The 20,255-nt window shown below is 44.8% G+C and overlaps 1 protein-coding gene across 1 annotated transcript in view; it reads right to left on the bottom strand.

The window, feature by feature from the left end:
• The window catches only part of LOC103185885 (rho GTPase-activating protein 22-like), a 31,817-nt gene extending 12,442 nt beyond the window's left edge, over positions 1–19,375 (bottom strand). The window contains exon 1 of the mRNA XM_007904627.1: positions 19,325–19,375. Within this exon, the coding sequence (XP_007902818.1) occupies positions 19,325–19,358 (34 nt within the window). The 5' untranslated portion in view covers positions 19,359–19,375. The remainder of the gene's footprint in view (positions 1–19,324) is intronic.
• Positions 19,376–20,255: the final 880 nt, after the last annotated feature.

The following is a 20,255-nucleotide window of genomic DNA, read 5'->3' as shown; positions in this document are numbered from 1 at the left end:
TTTCAAGAAATATGTTTAGTCTCAATTTCCCCCAGTCCCCTTCCTCTTCCTGTTCTGAAGGCATTGCCTCATGCTGAGAGACAACTTGTTTGTATTCAGCTTCTCTGGTGTCTCACTCCAGTGCATTGCCGGGGGTGGGGGGGAGGGTGAGTGGGGGGTGTTGGGGCGCTGCATTATCGGAGGCGACATCCCTCGGATGAGACATTAAACTGAGGTCCTGTCTGCCCATTCAGGTGGACCTTAAAGATCCATTGAAAGGAGTTTCTCCTGGTGTCTGACCCAACAATCTCCCAGTTAAAATTGGTCATTCACGACACAGCTGTTTGGGGGACATTGCTGTGTGCAAATTGGCTTTCATCGTACGCGAAGGGCGTTTCATAACTTGTTTGTTCGCTTCTTCCAATACAAGTTCAGAATAATCAAAGGGCAATGCACAATAGTGATCAGACTTGGTTATAAGGTTAATAACACTTGCATTTGATATAGAGCCTCATCACGGCGTTGAGACGCCTCAAAGTGCTTCACAGAATATATAGTAAAATGAATTATTTTGTGGGCGAAACGTGGCAGCCAATTACACATAGCAAGCCCTGTCCAGATAATGTACCTTGTGTTAGGATAGATCTTCTAGACGTGTGGGCTCTTTATTAATCAAATCTTGTGTTGGGCAATTGGCCTGGTGACCTCTGTGTCTCAAAGGTGACTTGACCTGCTCACCCGTCTGAAGGGGATGGGGCACAGTCCAATGGCTGGGTGAACAAAGCATCTTATAGGAGATGCTGGTGTGTGCAATCAATGGGAAGCTATTGATGACTGGGTCAATGAAAGTGAAGGACCAGCACACGATTCTGTGCTCCTCAGGGGACCTTGGATTCTCTATCCGAGGGACATTGCTTTCACATAAACAAGCATGAAAGAAATCCCATTGAAAATGTGTCATTAAGTCACTGGTGCTTGACTTTGAGTGGCAATAATGATGGTTCTATTTATTTCGCCCAAACCACCACTGAAGGGTTTCCAAGGACCTTTTCACAAAGATTGTGCTGTTTTATGAGGAATTTACTGTCGGGTCTCGTTGAACATTGCAGCCTTCAAACAATGTGTCATGTCGATAAAGTGGCCAATAATAAGTTGTTTCCTCTTTTTGCTGAGTCTAGAACAAGGGGCCTAAAAATAAGATCGTGAGTAACAGTTGTCAAAGGGACTTTCAGAGGAACTTCCTTACCCAGAGGGTGGTGAGAGGGAAAATAATAATATTCTTTGCATTTAAATATAGCGCCTCATCATGTCTTCAAGATGTCTCAAAGCGGTTCACAGAATGTAAGGTGCATTGACTGTATATTTTATGGGTGAAACGCGCAGCCAATTGCGCACAACAATGACCCACAAACAGTCGTGATTTGAGTGACCAAATTTAAAAAATATATATTTTGAAGAGATTATTACCCCCAGAAAACGATCAGCCAATCGACTAACAACCGGGTTCCTACTTGCCAGATAAACAGTGGCATGTGGAGTAAGGAATCTTGCCTAAGGATTCACTTTGCTCGTGGATTTGAACATGGGTCCTCTCGCTTGTGAGGCGAGTGCTCCAACCAATACGCTACATGACTCCCGTAATAACAATCCTTCAGTATGACGCCTTTCACGTCGGGAGGACATCTCAAAGTGCTTCATTGGATTCACTGTGAAGTGCACTAGCTGTGTATTTTGTGGGCCAACCCTGCAGCCAATTTGCGTGCAGCAATATCCCACAAATAGAATGACCAGTCTTATTTGGAGATGCAGGAATTGTTAGCCAAAACAGCAGGAGGATCAGTGCCGTGAAATGTTTAATGTCCACCTAAAGAGGCAGACAGGAACATGGGTTTACAATCTCATCCCAAGGCCGGTACCTTTGACCATGCAGCACTGTTCCTGCCTTGCACAGTAGACGTTGAGCTCAAAGTCCCGATGTGAGGGCTCATACCCACAACAACAAATTACATTTACACAGAGCCTATCAAATGGGAAGATGTTCCAAGGCACTGGACAGTCAAGGATTTGCACCCGAGCTGGGGCTTAGGATCAGGTTAGGATCAGGAGGGTGGAGAACAGGGAAAGTGTGGCTGGGAGGGTGACTGAAGGCGCAGTCAAAGAGGAGGGTCTTGAGACAACTCTTGAAGGAAGCAAGGGAGGAGTGCGAGGCGAAGGGACTGTGGGATGGTTGATTCTGCTCTGCTTCCCTGCTGGAGACTAACAATATTGATGCTACACTTTAATGTGAGTGGAGTGAGGGAGGGCGTAGGGGGAGGTGAGCCTGGAATGGCTGGCGTGGAACAGTCATTAAGGAGCTTTGGCTGCACATCCAGGGATCTGTGGAAGTACTTAATTAGGGAGATTGGAGCATCGGTGCAGAGTCTGCAGGCTACCTCTGGGGACTTGCATCGTGACTGCAATGGAAGCATTTGGGAGCCTGGATGCAGCCAGGCAAGAGAGCGCCTGTGAATTGGGGCGGGGGGAGAGAGAGAGAGAGAGAGAGAGAGAGAGAAGTTCGGAGGAGTCATCTGGGAACCAAGAGCTGTCAAATGCAGAGCTGAGGGTCTAGGCAAAGATTGGCTTGAGTTCTTCGGTTGTGTCAAGGAAGCAGACTGGGTTAGAAGCCAACAACAGGGAGCGAGCTAACTTAAGCAACTCACTGATGCAGAAAAGCAGCTTTTTACTTATTTATTGCCCATTCATTCGCTTCGTGGCTGTTTGTGGGACGTTGCCGGGTGCAAATTGACTGCTGCGTTTGCCTACAAAATATGCGTGTTACAGTAAAAGTTACTTGTGAAGCAGAGCGGGCAACGATAGATTCATAGAAAGTTTACCAGGGAGAAATACTGCCTTTTGTGTCTGTGCAGCTGCTAGCATCCCTATTGGAGCTAATTACTTCCCCCATCTCAATTTTTCCTGAAGCATTTATCCAATTCTCTTTTAAATTTAGTTACGGGCTGACCTGCAGCAACTGGTAATAGTTAGCGGAAATAGTTCAACAAGCCTGGATTCAATACTCACAGTACAGCCTGACCAATGTCTGATATAAATTTAACATGATTTCCTCGCTCTCGCATTCATTATCCGTGTGTATAAAGGCTGAGATTCCAGCTGCCCCTTTTTATAGTCTTGCCTGTTTGGTTTATCGTCTCTTCTGATTGAAGACGCATTGCTATGTTACCGTGCTAGGTATTCGGTCTGTATCAGCTGGTAGCAGCTCCCATCTCCAGGGCAGAGGTTAGTGAATTCAAGCCCTCGCACTGTGACTTGGGCTCACAGTCTAGGCTGACGCTCAGGCCCAAAACTGCACTGTCAGAGGTGCCGTTCCTTCAGATGACCCGGACCTAAGATATGTCGTTAACAATAGTCCTGTTTGCCTATTTAGCTGGATCAAAATGCAAGGTTTAAAGAACCCCTCCCCCATGACACAATTCAAAAAGAGTGAGATTTTGCTGCTGTGTTTTGTCTGCACAGCAGTCAATAATCCGTCTTTAGGATGAGGCAATAACTGAGGTCCTGCCTGACTGCCTGTTCAGATGGAGGTTAAGGATCCCATGACGCTATTTGAAAAGAGAAAGGAATTTCTCTCGGTGTCCTGGCTGACAAATCCCCCAAATAAAATAGGCCAATCACTCACTCCGTGGCTGTTTGTCGGACATTACAGTTCGTAAAATTGGCTGCCGCATTCACCTTTCACATCCCAAGCACACAAGTTTACTGTGAAATGGTTTGAGACATTTTGACCACGTGATAAGGCGCAATACCAAATGGAAGGATTATTATTTTCATTATTATTATATGAAGCGTTCGCTCCAACAGCTTGAAGCAAATTTAACCCGGTGCCTTTTTCCTTTCTATTTTTTTGGCCCTCCCGTGAAACGGGAGTTACCTGCGTTCTGAATGCTTTCCATCGTGATCCACTTTGGGCGTTTGTTTTCCAGCAAAGGTACCATTTTTGCTGCTTCAGTGACAAATCTTCCTCATAAAAAAAATTCCCCTCTTGCGGTTGGGAAGGGTGGGTGACATTGAAAGGCTTCCTTTGGAAAGCTCTTTTTTGCGCGGGGCAAAGAAATGCTACCCTCATTGTAGAAAACAAGAACCTTTTGGGATGGTGACATTTCACCTTTCAGTCACCAGTGTCAGCCGTAGGTCTCAATGAGGCTTCACCCCCATCCCGCCTTCCCAACACATATCTTCAGCAACGTCACTGGATTTTCTTGTTTAAATCCAAGGTTACCCAAATACTGCAAATCCATTTCACTATGAGTTATTTAGTATATTTGGTATAATATACATGTGTGTGTGTATATATATATATATCCTCCTATAATAATAATGCTAATAATCTGTTGCATTTGACACAGGAACTTATCACGTCGTTGAAACTCCTCAAAGTATAGTGACTGTGTGTTTTGCATGAGAACTCGGCAGACAGTTTGTGCACAGCATTGTCCCAATGCCAGGAGGTGAATGATCAATTTTTTTTAAACAACCCAAGGTCGTGCGAGACAAGGAGGCTGTTAAAGAAAAACCCCTTCACGGGCTAAATTCCTCTACTGATAGCTGAAACCCAAGAGCTGCAAATCCATTTCACTGCTGGTTATTTATAACCTCCATCTCTGAAGACTACTAGTTCTTGCTTTGTGTCTATTCCCTCGGCAGCAGATCAATGCTTTATTGCTAAGGAATCAATAGATGAGGACTTTTATTTTCTGCATTTCTTTGTGCTGATGGCAAGTATTAGGAAGCCAGCGGCACGACAGAGCAGAGCTCCTGACTGTCCTTTAGCTCGACCCTTATTGCATTGCGGTTAAATGCTGTTACGATCACTCTATTGGAAAATTTCATCACTGATGAGCATCTCCTTCCAGTTCTGTTTGTCTCCTCTCCTGCCTGGCCGGTCAACCTTTATTCTGCAAAAGCAACCCGTCACTGTCCTTGGAACAAGCCATGCTATTAGTCTGATTCCAGTCTAGCTATATGAGCTGTGTGTCACACACACACAAAAAAAAACAAGCCTTTCCCTGTTTTTACAACACATACACACCACACACACACAAAACCCACACGCACACACACATCCAAAAACAGAGGTCCGATGAAACCTCACACAACCCATGCTGCTTATCTCATGGTTTCAAAAAAGGGATACGTGAAATGCAAGGTTATAGCAAAGAGTTCTGAAACGGAGGAGTTCTAACTACAAGGTTGAACTCTTTGTCTGCTCTCAGCTTCAGAAGTAGAATCTGAACCTTTCTGACAAAAAAAGGCTATTGCTCATAATAAATATATTATATATGTGTATATGATCACTTAATCCACAACTGTTTGTGGGTCAGTGCTGTGAACAATTGGCTGAAGCATTTCACCCACAAAATATACAATCAATTCACTCCACAGTATATTCTGTGAAGTGCTTCGAGATGTTTCAATGACGTGATAAGGCGCCATATCAAATGCAAGGATTATTTATTATAAGTTCTCCCTGACATCCGGGCTGAGCATGAGCAAGCGGTGCATCCCGTTCGCACCTCGGACCAGCTTGTCTCGTCACATCGCTTTGTTGCAGACTGCGCTGCGTTGCCGGTTTACAGTTTATCAGGGATGCATTGTTTGCTCACTCTTTGAATAAAACATTGTAACTCGGAACTGGTGCTGCAAATCAATATCCCCTGGCTGGGGGGAAAAAAAGCAAAGTTACCATATCAGCAGGAGATTTAGCCTTAGATAGAGCACAATTGTAAAATGAGAGAACACCCTTTTATTCCCCCACCGTTGGCAATACACACAACTATCCAACAATCTTATAACTACTGGATCGTGTCCTTATGTTTTGTCCGCAGCTGAGGCCGGTTTTAACCAGGGAAGGTATAATAAATTTGCACTTACCTCTTCGAACCTGTTTTATCTTTGGACTTAGCATGCTCTCAGTCCTTGGTCTCCTGGCTTAAGAGACTCGGCATACTGTCACGCTGCCTCTCTCACACTCTGTTGCACCTACTGATACCATTACCCATGTACTAAATAACGTCCCTGCAGTCAGCTGCACCAGTGAAAACTGTTGTGGCCATCCACTCCCTCCGACAGCCCCGGGACTGATGTCTCACATCCAGCTAAATAAACCCTTATGCATTATTTATCTGGCCCTGAATTAATTCTGCTCCAAACTAACCATTAAGTACTTGAGTGATTACTATCGATAAATCACGAAGGCAGACGTCAGGGGTGGCGGTGGATCTCTTTGCTAATTGGCTCAGGCCCAATGTTATTAATATGCCTTTAATACGGCATGGCCAGCCCGGGCTCATTGTCCTCTGGTCTTGCTCATTGCATTGCATCGCACTGACTGAGGCGAACATTAAATCACTGCCGATCGGAGGGTCCCTGTGTTGCCTCCTTGCAAGAGGAGGAGACAGGACACGGACAGAGCAGGGAGATGTGTGCAACATGTAATCGGAACATCACATTAGCAAGGAGAAGTGAATGAATCCTCCCTCAGGAGGATTTGGCACGGGATGCTCTGCAATTGATGTCTGGAACAATAAGGGTTAATGTCTAAATGGCTCTGTTTGTACACAGGCACCTGTGTAAGACAGCTTAGCAACACATGTTGTAGTCACTGTATATTACTAGGTTGTGTGATTCGCAAAACTCCCAACAATAAGAGGTTCCGTGTATAATTTATCAGGCTTCAAAGTAGCAGCACAATTGCATGTTCTGATAACCACAGAGGTTCACAATTCTTTGCACAAGTGTCACTCACTACACTGCATTTCCTCCCGCGCCCCCTCTCAGGCAACGCAGCCGAAACCCTCATCCTAGCTTTCCGCTACTCTCCTTGCCGGCCTCCGCTGCTTCACACCCCCACAAGTTCCGTCTCACACAAGCCTCCGCTCCCTGTATCCTCTCCCTCATCCACCACAAAAGACCCCAGAAGGCTCCTAGTGACCCAGCTGACTGGCTTCAAGGTCCTCGTCCTGCTCGTCAAATCCCTTCAGAGTCTCAGACTCTGCTATCTTCTCCAACCCTATTCTCACACTCGTGCCCTCCGTTCTCCAACTCTGGTCTCCTGCTCGTTTTTCCCTCCTTCCATGGTAAAAAAAAGACTGACTGTCCCTTTGTGAAATCTTCAATCCCCTTTAATCCCCATCGCCGTCATGAAGACGTCCATACAATGTGAAAGGTGCGATCAAGTGCAAATGCGATCAAGTCCACAGCCTGTTTTACAGCACCACTTTAGCTGTGTATTGACCCTGCTGTATTCAAATGTCTCACTGAAGCAGTTATAGCACCCACACAGGAGAGAGCTTCCTCCCGACTATATAAATGTACTTTTGTTGCTGCTGCTGTTGTATTGGGAAACGTACTTTAAATCGGAAAAAAATGATAGATTACGGTCCTCATATAGAACTGTTTGCAAACCTGCTCCGATTGTTATGTGTCAGTCGTCTTAAACTGGGTTGAAGAGTCTTAAGCACGGAGATGGGTTTTCTGTGAGTGTCATCCACCCGGCTGATCAAAATAAACATTAATCTTCTTGTTTGAAAAAATATTAGTTTCAAAGCCCCCCATCTTTCTCACTAACTCCATGCTCAATCGAAGCATCACTTATTGCAAGCAAATATGATCCTTATCTGAGCATCTCTGTTGAGCAAAATACGCTTTCAGTGTATTGATCAGGTCAGCAGTAATGTTCTGCAATAAAAAGGCAGCCAGTGCGTATCTCAGAGATTGACCTATTTAACCTTATGCAAAGAGTACCTTATTATTGCATCTGAACGATTGAGAGGACGTATAGTGAAAAGTTATTCCAGCTGCTTGGAACATCAGTAACAAATAGAATAACCTTAGGATTGTTACTGATAGAATTAAGGGTGTGTTGCGTGTGTGTGTTTGTTGGAAGGGGGAAATGTGGGTGCTTGTGTGTGTTTGTTTGTGTGTTTGTTGGGGGGAGAGGAAAGAGTTAAAGACACTTTCTTGTATTGGGCTTTTAGAATATGAAAAATGTTCCCACATGTGGTTAATGATGCTGAGATCGTGAGAGCATTTGTTTAAAAAATAATGAATCTTTGTAGAGGAAGTGTGACACAGTCACACAGCGTGAGGGACAACACAGGGAATTTGGATTGGCGTGGTTGTCTCCAGTGGTCGAGGTACTGCCAGTTTAGGCCCGCTGGGCCGAATGGCCTCCTTTTGGGCTGTGAATTATTTATTAGCGGTCGGGCCTGTAGCTTTTCTGTCCCTACCCTCTGGAATTCCATCCGGGAAAGCCTCTGCCTCGCCACCTCCCTTGCCTCCTTCAAGGCCCTTCTGAAGACTTTCCTCTTTGATTTGCTTTCAGCTACCCTCCTTGCCCTCCACCCATCTTGATTCCAACCCCCAGCTCAGATGCAAACCCTTAACTGTCCAGTGCCTTGGGATGGATGTCCTTCTGACATAAACAGTGTGTATCAATGTAATTTTGTTGTTGTTGTTGTTGTGATTTACATAAATAGAATTACATAGAAGGTTACAGCAAGATAACAGTCCTTTTGGCCCTACTGGTCCATGCTGGTGTTTATACTCCCAACGAGCCTCCACCCCTCCTATTCCCATGTGCCTCGTGTATGTATTATGTTTTCTCTTAGGCCAGTCTCTTGTCTGCTTTCATGTGACCTGTGTCACTTGGTTTTTTGAACCCAGTCGCGGGGAATGGAGGAGAGGAAGCCTTTACTCTGCATTCTCCTTGCTAGAATTCCAGGCGTTTGCTTTATGTTGTTACCAATCCCCAATTGATCAGTTTCCAGCACTGATTGAGCATTGCCCTGGGAAACCAATGAACCACGGACCGGACTGTTCCCGAGACACTAGAATGGATGGACAGGCCAACAGTCTCCCAGCTAAAATGAGTCACTCACTTCATGGCTGCTTGTGGGAACTCGCTTTGTGCAATTTATCTGCTGCATTTGCCCACAGATACACAGTCACTGCTCTTTACAGTAAATCCTGTGAAGTGCTTTGAGACATTTCGACAACGTGATATGACTATATTAAATGCAAGGATTATTATTATTAATAATACAAGACTGCCATAGCCCTGGTGCTTTTTTTTTGGCTGCTGGCCTTGTCTCAGCCTGTTGCAGTGGTACTACTCTGAGTCTGAAGGTTATGGGTTCAATCCCCAAGTCGGGACTTGGAATCACGTTGCACTATTCGAAGAGAGAAGAGTGTGTCTGTCCCGATTTCCTGGCAAACAATCCCCCAAATAATATTGGTCACTCACTTCGTGGCTGTTTGTGGGACATTGTGGTGCCCAACTGTCTGCTGTGTTTCCATCACAAAATACACAGTCAATACACTTTCAGTAATATCCTGTGAAGCGCATTGAGAGGTCTCGACGTTGTGAAAGGCGCTATATCAAATGCAAAGATTATTATTATTATTTGAAGCACCACGCATGCTTCTCCCACACACCAGAGGCAACGATAGACCCCTGGAACCAGCCCACCTTCCCACCCAGCAGAGCAAAGGGTAGAGGCTGAAGCAAAGCCACGGGGAGATTAGCAAAAGCTAGCTGACGCAAAAAAAAATTACCAGCAAATTTACAGTCATTTATTCCCTAACAAAATATTAATAGCGAGCTAATCGATAACAGGTCTAGCGTGAGATTGAATTATAAATGCAGCATCAAGATCAATAAACGTTTAAGTGTGTGCCGCGATTTTATAAATTGGCAGAACAGGCTCGATGGGCTGAATGGCCTCCTGCTGTTCCTGTGTTCAAAAGACGTGCTCGTTCACCTCACCGTTAGTTGTAATTGCAAGGACTTTCACTGCAACACATCTACTTGTTATGAAAACAAGCGTGAGCAATGGATTGGCATCACATGTTGGTTGACGTGACTTACTTGTTAGCCAGCTCAGCTAGTCCCTTTACGGTTAATTATTTAAGTGTGGTTTGAAGCCCTACTTAGCACTGCAGCGATTCGGCTAGTCAGTAACAGCGCGAACCCCAATGCACAGCGCAAATGACTTTCTCTAATGCCCTCTGTGGTTTTTAATTACATCGCTCTAATCCTGAGACACTTTCCAATGAGCAAAAAGCTGTATTAGCCCACCTCTGTAAAAGCAATTATGTCCAGTTAGTTCCTATTGTGTTGCTCATGTGGTTTAAGAAACAATGGGTTTATTGCTCCACTGGAGACTTGTTTTTGTTCTTACACGCACAGGCAGCTCCCACTATCACAGCTTTCGCATGATCCAGCTTCCATCTTTTCTCCCTACGATAGAATGCACTTGGATTCTTTACCCATCAACGGGTCTATATAACAGTGAATGTGGAGTTCCGTAGTGTACTGGTTAGTGTACTCACCTCGCAAGCAAATGGGTCCCGGATTCGATTCCCGGGCGGGGTGAAACCTTAAAGAACTTTCGTTACTCCACACGCCTGTTTACCTAGCAGTAATTCGGAACCTGGTTGTTAATCAATTGGCGGATCGCTTTCCGTGCGTAATAAACCCACCCCCAAAAAATCCCCCAAAAAGTCACTCAATCCACGACTATTTGTGCTGCTGCATTTCACCCACAAACACACAGTCAATCCACTTTACAATATATTGAGTGAAGCGCTTTGAGACGTCTCAAAGACCTGATAAGGTGCTATATCAAATATTATTATTATCCCTGAAGCACTCAAACTGTGTGTGTTTGTGAGCTCTGGTCATCTTAGGGGCTGTCACCTTGGTTAGAACTGAAAAAAATGAATTTCAGTTTTTCCAAAGTCAAAATGTACTTGCTTCTGTATTCAGCAAAACAAATTTGCGAGTCAGAGATTCTGAATCCGCACATTATTATTAATTCAAGCTCCTGTTAAGTCACGCAGTTAACCAAGATCGACCAGCCCAAGACATTAGGGTCGACTCGTTGCGACTGTTTGAAATGCTGCCCCTTCTGATCCCAACACATCTGGCACAGCTGCCATTTGGCCCATCAAGTCCTTCCTTTCACATTTAACTCATGTTCCCCCGATCCCAAACACTGCTTGTTTTAAACACTTCAACCACTTTCCCTCTCCCCAAAAATCAACAACAAAATTACATGTATGTATAGCTCCTTTCACGTCGGAAGGATATCCCTTTCTTTGCAGAATAACGTTCTACCCATACGATTGACAGGTTGAAAGAGCGCTGTCCAATTGAATACGTGTTCGAATGAAAGTGCATTGGAAGCTGCTTTATGCAAGGTGTTCAGTTACAGTGGCCACCAGAGTTCTTGATTTGTGGATGAATTCTTCTGTCCATTCATAAAATACTCCCCAAACTTCCCGTGACAAGCATTTACACTGACAAAGTTATTTGCAAGAAAGTGTCTCAGTACACTGAGGATTTGCATTTGATATTGCACCTTATTATGTTGTTGATACATCCCAAGATGCTTTACAGGTTGTATTGTAAAATGGTGTGACTGTGTGTATTTTGTGGGCGATCTCCATAGCCAATTTGCGCAGTGTTGTACAAATAGCCTTGGAGTGAGTGACCAATTTTGTCTGGGGGTATTGTCGTGTCCGGATAGACTATATGGGTCCAAGTCTCACTCTGGGGCTTGAACCTAGCACCTTCTGACTCAGAGGTGAGAACGCTACCAACTGAGCCAGGCTGACAATGATTCAGACTGAGGTGAATTTTGCACCATCTTTGATGATGAATTTGATTTTAATTCCTTGTTGGAATTCGCTTTCAAATTCATACAAGGATGAATTAGTTCATGTGTGTATGGATTGATGAATAGCTCATGTCAGTGATACCCAAATGAGCAAATTTATGACCAAATCCCCCAAACAAGTAATATTTGAATTATTTAACTCCTTTTTGTTAGACCATCATGTCTGTCCGTGGAATGATGCGGAAAGCTTTTAGATCTGACCCTTGCAACCCATGGTTGGATATTCAGATTGAAAAGACTCTCTCAGGGTTAGATAATGCCGCTTTCTATCTTTGACTTGGTATTATTGATCTTTGGCTCTCCCATTAATGACTGCCCCATCCCAACTCATTATGGCTTTGGTTATAGGGTTGAAAACATGTCTAACTCTGACTTGGATTGATAATAATGATTGATAACAGTCCTTCCATTTGATATGGCACTTTTCAGGTCAAGAGGACATTTTAAAGCTGTAATGTCTGTGTACTTTGTAGGCAAACTCAGCGGTCGATTTGCAAACAGCAATGTCCCACAAAGAGCCACAGAGCGAATGATCAATTTTGACCAGGACACCGGGAGAAATTCCGTTCTCTTTTTTGATAACGCTTTGGGATCTTTAACGTCCACCTGGACAAGTAGGCAGGACTTCAGTTTAATGGCTCATCCAAAGGATGACACTTCTAGCAATGCAGCACTTCCCCAGCACCGTGGTGAAATGTCATCTTTAGTAATGAGCTCACAGTCCTGCTGTGGGGTTTGAATCCACAACCTTCTGACTCAGAGATCCAGAGCTCATCACTCTCCATCTGTTTCAAGTCTCACCTTAAAAGCTACCTCTTCGGCCGAGCCCAAGATCACCTCTCCCTAGTCTCCTCTCCTGCTCGCTGTCCAACCCTGTCATTGCAAAGGGCTCCGAGAAGCTCTCCGATGTCAATGGTTTTGTGTAATTGCAAGTTGTGTTGACAGATTCGCCAAAGCTCAGGCAGGTCGCTTTCAAGGGAAAAGTTTGGAAACAGAGGCACACACAGCCCCATTCCATGAGTGCAGCTTCCTTTCCTGCCTGTAGCTCCCAAGGCAGTAGGGTAATAACTATTATAGATCTTGCATTTGATTTAGAGTCTAATCGTGTCTTTGAGACATCGCAAAGCGCTTCACAGAATATATTGTAAAGTGAATTGACTGTATATTTTGGGATGTCCTCCCGACCTGAAAGGTGCTATACAAATGTAATTTTGTATTGTATTGTATTTTGTGGGCGAAACATGGCAGCCAATTGCGCATAGCAGTGTTCCACAAACAGTCGTTGAGTTTTGTTGAAGGGATTATTACCCACGGAAAGCGATCTGCCAGTCGACTAGCAACTGGGTTCCTACTTACTGTTTACAGAGGCGTGTGGAGTAAGGAAACTTGCCTTATGTTTCTCCCCGCCCAGGAATGAAACCCAGGTCCTCTCGCTTGCAAGGCGAGTGCTCTCAATAATAGGCTACAGTACTTCTTCAAGTAGTTGGAAGGACAGGGATACATTTCTCAGATCTGACTTACTCATTAAACATCAGCAGAGATTAATTACTTTCCCGTTGCACTTTTCAGGGAAATGATCAGTGCTTTAATTAAGCTGATTTTTACGTGCCACATAGTTTACCACAGTGAAGTGCAATTGCAATCTCTTTGAATGAAGTGAGTGCAACTGGATGGCGTTTTACACCCTGGGATTGATCGTATTTGCTGATATAAAGTCTTGTCCCAGTTTGCAATCTGATTTCACTTAAGGGCATGCTGATGGAGCACAATGTCCCTGTAAAGAGACTGCATTTTATTGCACCGGAGCAACTGTTCTCACAGGTTAGGATCTCTTTCCAGGATGATAATCCCTCTCAAAAATATATATATGTGTATAATTTGATCATTCAATCCATAACTGTTCGTGAATCACTGCTGTGCGCAATTGGTTTCTGCGTTTCGCCCACAAAATATACAATCAATCCACTTAACTACCTCTATGACCTCCTAACCCTCCAGGAACCTGTCCGTTCCTTCCGCTCACCGGGCTCCAGCCTGCTTTGCGTACCCCACCTTGCCAGGCGGGCCTTCAGCCTCTCTGCCCCCACCCCCTGAAACTCTATCCCACAGTCCCTCCGCCTCGCCCCTTCCCTTGCCTCCTTCAAGACCTATCTCAAGACCCTCTTTGACCGTGACTTCGGTCACCCACCTATCCTTACCTCCCACCCCTCCTAATCCCAACCACCAGCTCGGGTCCAAATACCTGACTGTCCAGCACCTTGGGACGTCCTTCTGACGTGAATGGTGCTTATACAAATGTAATTTGTTTACAAAATATTCTGTGAAGCGCTTTGAGACTTCTTGATGACATAATAAGACGCAGGATCAAATGCAAGGACTATTATTATTAGCAGTGTCCCACAAAGAGTCATGGATTGAGTGACCAAATTATTATTTTTATTGACTTTTTTGAAAGGATTATTACCCCCGGAAAGTGATCCACCAATCGGCTAACAACCGGGTACCTATTTACTGCTAGCTAAACAGAGGCGAAAGGAAGAGTAAGGAAACTTGCCTGAGGTTTCACCCTGCCTAGGAATCGAATCTGGATCCTCTCGTTTGCGAGGCGAGTGCTCTAAACAATACACTACAGGGCTCCCTCAATCTATCATGAACTGACCCTTCACTGAAACTACAAATGCCGTTCTACAATCCAATTAGCCTTTTCACTGCAACCCGCTCTGTTATGTATCGCTCAGTGCACGCTTCTAATAAGTGGAGGCAAAGAGCAGGAAATGAACTCCACTGTGAGACACAATGCGCTGGTAACAGTCACTTCACATCGTCAGTTGATACTAACTCCCGGGTGGATGATCTTTGACTGCCTTCGGGGATTTGGTAATGATCAGGATTGAGTTATTATGGAAACAAGCAAATGAACTTAACTGCCAACCAGGAAGATGTCTCACAGCGCTTCACAGGATATACTGTAAAGTGGAGTGACCGTGTACACTATGGTCAAAATCTCCACGTTAGATGCAGTCCTCTATCAGTGCCTTTCTCCCTCGCAACACCTCACTCTCCTCCCTCCAGTTAGCGGCTTCTGACTTGAACCTTTACAGCTATTTCCAGAGGCTGTTTATTTTTTCCTGTACCCGTTTATTTTTCCGTACCTGTTCATTTAAGAAGCGCTTAGCATGCAGGAATGATTGTTGCGTACCATTGGTCTTGTTTTGAAGAGTTAAAATCTAACCCGTTTAAAACTGATAAGAGGTCCCAACATACCGGGTGAGTCGATAACCTTTTAATCTTCATTTGACTGATTATTTCCCAGTGCTGTGATATGTCAGGTCCCTCTTCTATGAATCCCATATCCCCACAATACTCACCATGTGTGGCTGAATGTCATGGATCTGTTGCCTCCATGTTATCGACAGTCGCTCTGTAAACCTTGCCAAGAATGACTGACTATTATGATGCTAAATAGCCATCACAGTATGAAACACAGCATTTACCGCAGCTCCAGTTCACTGACCTGCTCTGTCCATTAGCAGATTAGACAATATGTCACTGTAATTGCAGACAGCATGTCAATTAGGACTCTGATTTCCAAGTCAGCAGGTTCTTAACCACTACATACCTTGCAGAAACGACTTTCCTGACGTATCAGACAATAATATTAACAATCTTTGCCTTTGATAAAGAGCACGGAACGTCTCATAGGACTTCACTGGGAATTGCTATCGACTAGAGTGACTGTGTATTTGTGGTCAAATGCGGCAACCAATGAAATAACCCTTTCATTTGATGTAGCACCTGTAATGTCGCAAAGTGCTTCACAGGGGGTTTTGTAAAGTGTAGTGACTGTGTATTTCCTAAGAGTACAGGCAGCCAATTTGGGTACAGCAACATTTCACAAACACCCATGAAGTGAGTGACCAATTTTATCTGGGGATTGTTGGTCAGGTCACCAGGAGAAACTCTTCTCATTTTGAATGGTGTCATGGGATGTTTAATATCCACCTGGACAGGCAAAAGAAACCTTGGTTTAATGTCTCAGTCGAAGGATATCATCTCTGAGTATGCTCAGTAGAGGCAGCTTGGATTCTGAGTTTAAGTCTCGAGGGGGATCTTAAATCAGAGAGAGAAAAGAAAAGCACGGTGTCCCATTCATTAGATTGATTTGGTCAGTGTTTGCAAATTGTGTATTTGGAACCAAATAATAATAATAATCTTCATATGTGATACAGCAATGCCTTTCATACCGGGAGGATGTCTGACAGTGCTTCACGGGAGTTACTGTGAAGTATAGTAACTGTGTGTTTTCTAGGCAACAATAATAATATCATGGATTGTGTGTATCCAATAACGCACTTTGCAACAAGATAGTCCCAGTTCATCTTGTGATTAATCAAAAGTGCATCCAGTATTGTACAATAAACTCCTGATAGCTCACCACTCCAAGGGGAAAGGATGAGTTATCCTGAATGGCAGGTTATGTGTAGTATATAATACATAATAACGTGTATAATACATAAATACCCTGTAATTGTGGCCGGGATATTGACAGGATGGCAATTTAAGTGAAGTGATAAGTTAAACCAGGATTGCGTTATCAGGAGTTCACTACACTTCCAATATGTGGCATCACTGCTGTTGCTTGGTCTCGTTATTTACAAGGTTACGAATGGAAGTGATGATTCTCTTCGCAATGTGCCGACTACCAGCAGCTACTCGTGGGAGTATGGTGTCCTGCCAATCAGAGAGTGGAGAGAGTCCGAGCGCTCCAGGACGCTATTTCACGTGAAAAGGCACAATATAAATGCAAGTTGCTGTTGTTGCTGGCAGTGCTGCACTCCCATGTTTGTGACAACAACAACTTGCATTTATATTGCGCACTACACACGGGGCAGCGCTTTAAATGAATCGGGTGTAGATATCTAGTTGGCTCCCACTTGAAGGTTAATATGGATCCTGCCTTGACCATTGCTCCTGGGTTCACATTCCACGTCACAACTCACTGTGCATAAAATATCTTCCTAATCTCTTCCCCATTGCAACTATTTTGAATCGGTGTCCTTTAGTCACTGAATCACCGACCAGTGGAGATAATTTCTCCCCATTGACTCTTATCAAACCACCAATTATCTGAGGGAGGAATGATCCAGGATTAAGCCCCACCATCCTTCTCCTTGACCGCCTGTACAGTTCACTACCTCTCCACTTAGGCTGCCGTCATTGACCTCCTACTATGCTGTAAAGTGCACAGCTACCAATCTGCGGGATTGGCCAGGACACAGGGGCCTCTTTTCAATCTCTCTTTGCAATCTTTTCGATCTCTTTTAATGACATGTAATCTTTAATGTCCATCTGAACAGTCAGATTGGTTTAACATCTCACCTGAGAATGGCACCAACAGCAATGCAACACACCCCCAGCACTGCATCGCTGTGTCACCTTACGCTATGTGAGTTTCAAGTCCCAACGTGGGGCTTGAACCCACAACCCGTGACTCAGAGGCGAGAGTGCTACCAACTGAGCCAGGTTGACACATGAGGCCAGACTGGCTCACTGAAACTCGATAACTGCTGCCAATGTAACACAGCCATTCAGATTGTACGGCAATCCAATAATTGTCATGTTTCCATTGCAACTCCTCTCTCTCTTTGTTAAGGTCTGGTTAAGATGTGCCAGGAGTGCGCTTTGCAAAATGCAGCAACAAATGGGATTAAAATCAAAAGCAGGGGAGCAATTTCAATTTGGCAGGGGAAAAAAAATTGATCCCAAGTGTGATTTGAATGCTCCATTTAAAAGCAGACGCCATATTTCCTCCTGACAGCTTCCCCTTGTAAGTCCTTGCAGAATGAAGCTATTGCCTGAACAGTACCAATAACTAACCCATTCATAGCTGTCTAACATAGTCTTCCACACTTAACCTTGTCCCTCAACACATTGCCATCAAAATCACTATAATGCTGCAAGCACCTGTTTTCTGAGCGGCCAGATTTCCTGTTGTCCTCCACAAAAGAGCTCAAATTATAATAATAATCATTGCATTTGGTATAGAGTCTTTCAAGCCAGGAGGACGTCCCAAAGCGCTTCACAGGATAGACTGTAAAGCTCAATGACTGAGTGTGTCTTGTATTTGATACAGCTGCCTGTAGCATCAAAGCATCTCAGAGTGCTTCGGAAGCAGTTCCTGTCAAGTGTAGTGACTCTGTATGTGTTTGCAAAATGTTCTCGCGCAAAGCCTGGGTGAGTGAGGGGTTATAGGGTGAAGTAATTATCATATCATTGAAAATTTCAGCTTCAGTCAAATGTATCTTGCCTCTCACCCGCCGTCTTACGACTTTGTTGTAGAGTGGTCACTGCACTCTCGCCCTGCGCTTTAGCGATGACAAACCTGGGATAGCAGCCCACTCTCTTTGTTGCTTTCAATTTTACAAACTCAGAGATACTACCCATGTAAAAGACACTAAATAAATACAAGTTGTTATTGTTGTAAACTAGTATCCCATTATCTCCCCTGAGTAGGTTTCCATGGGCGCTCTCTGGTATCTCACCCAAGTGGTGACTGTTCATGTATGAACCTGGACAGAAAGTCTCATCAGGGTATTTAACCAAGGTGTCAGCCTGGCTCAGTGGGTAGCGCTCTCCCTCTGTGTCATCCGTTTGTGGGTTTAAGCCCTGCGTCGGGACTTTGAACACTAGATTGAAATTCCAATACTGTGCCGAGGGATTACAGTCAATCCAGTACAGTCAATTCACTGAGAAAGGGGAGAGGAAGATAACCACAGAGGCCATCAAAGAGGCAGGTTTTAAGCTGGGACTGGAAGACAGTTGGGGGTTGGGTGTGCGCTGGTGGTCCAGAGGTAAAGGTGGCACAATTTAATGGAGTAAGAGGTGACCAGGGATTGGAGAGAACAGCTCCAGTGATAGAGCTCACATCAGCCTAGGTTCGATGGGTCTATTGTGCTCGAAATTCTCTGGTTGTTTAAAATCTCTCCAGCGTCACTTGCCAGAAGAGAAGGGAAGTGAAGCTTCCACCCCCGAGATAGTCCCGGTTCAGCCAAAACTCCATGCAAAGCTGCCAAAAGCCACAAATAACCTCAATAACAACTGCGATTCCTGTGACAATAATAATAATAATGATAATCCTTCCATTTGATACAGTGCCTTTCACGTCGGAAGGTCGTCTGGAAGCATTTCACAAGAGTTAATGAGAAGTGTAGTGACTGCGTTTTTGTCGGAGAAAACGGCAGCCAATGTCCTATACACAGCCACGGAGCGAATATCGCCTAGGGTGGAGATATCACTGGATGGTGCAGTGTGGTTTACATTTAAACCCTGCTTGTGAGCCAGCCTGGGAAGGAAGTCAGGCTACCATCTGCCTCCTCTCTGCCTCCCCTCAACCAGCAGCCGTACATTTTTTTTCATAATTGTAATTACATTTTGAACATGCAGGACCATAAGGGAGGGATTAGTGCCCCTTTGCCAGCCAATTACACTACATTAGTTTAATGCAATTGTCCTGTGATTTACTCTGAGTTCACTGCATCTCCTGATTTATAGCTCCGCAGTCCCTGTATTTAATTACCACCACAAGAAAACTGAGTTGGAGAGCTTACCAGCCGTGGGATCCCTCAACCTTTGTTTCCACATGCTGCTACGGAGATGAGTCTCTGCATTTTCCTTCAGTGCTTCAGCACTTTATAGGCACAGCAATGACCGAGAAACCACATCCTCATACATCACACCCCTCCACTAAACTAGGTGTAAAGTCAGCTGGAGAATACGAGATTGAAAGGGCAGCAAATGTAACGCAAATTAGGACCAACACAGCCACACTTCTCCCCACACACACCCTCCCCCCCCCAACGCTAGAGATGATCATTGCTTCTCCTCCCCGGTGCAGTCCCCATTCCCCCACTGTTGGTTTTCAACTACTTTCTCTTCGCTCTGGGTTCTGGATGGTTTGGTCAGTGGACATCCCTAAGAGCCACAAGGTGGCGCTGTGCTTTCTCCTTCCTCCTCACCGTCGCTTGAGACCACAGGGGCGGGAGGGTTGAAGAAGACCCTTCGGCCCTTGTGATCTCCGTTCGGACCGCCCCTCGCTGCCGACCTCCGATCGCAACACCAAGTCGCTTTTTTTGCCCAGCGCTTTGGGACGTCCTCCTGACGTGAAAGGCGCTATGCAAATGTCATTTGTTGTCGTGGTCGTTTAAATGACTCCAGTGCCCTGGCCTCAGCCAACCGTCCCGGCAGTCTGTTACGGTCGGTCACCAAATGATATCAACATAACCGGTCGTTATCGAGCCGGTTTGCTTTCAGGTCCGGATTGAATCGACAGAATTTTTCCACAATTCTGAGAGACGTTGCCTTTTTCAAGCAAAATGATCTGACAGACCGAGACTGCTCACACTTCACACCGGTCACCCCAACCATTCACACCTGACCACAATCACACCTCACTTCACACCTGACTGATGTGAAAACCGCCACTTGCAAGTCAAATTTAGGTCAGGAAAGTTCCAGACTCCAGCGAACTTGTCTGTGTAA

Source organism: Callorhinchus milii, unplaced genomic scaffold (assembly GCF_018977255.1).
Source record: "Callorhinchus milii isolate IMCB2004 unplaced genomic scaffold, IMCB_Cmil_1.0 Scaffold7, whole genome shotgun sequence".
NCBI classification, from domain to species: Eukaryota; Metazoa; Chordata; class Chondrichthyes; order Chimaeriformes; family Callorhinchidae; genus Callorhinchus; species Callorhinchus milii.
This window is presented reverse-complemented; position numbering and strand designations above follow the sequence as displayed.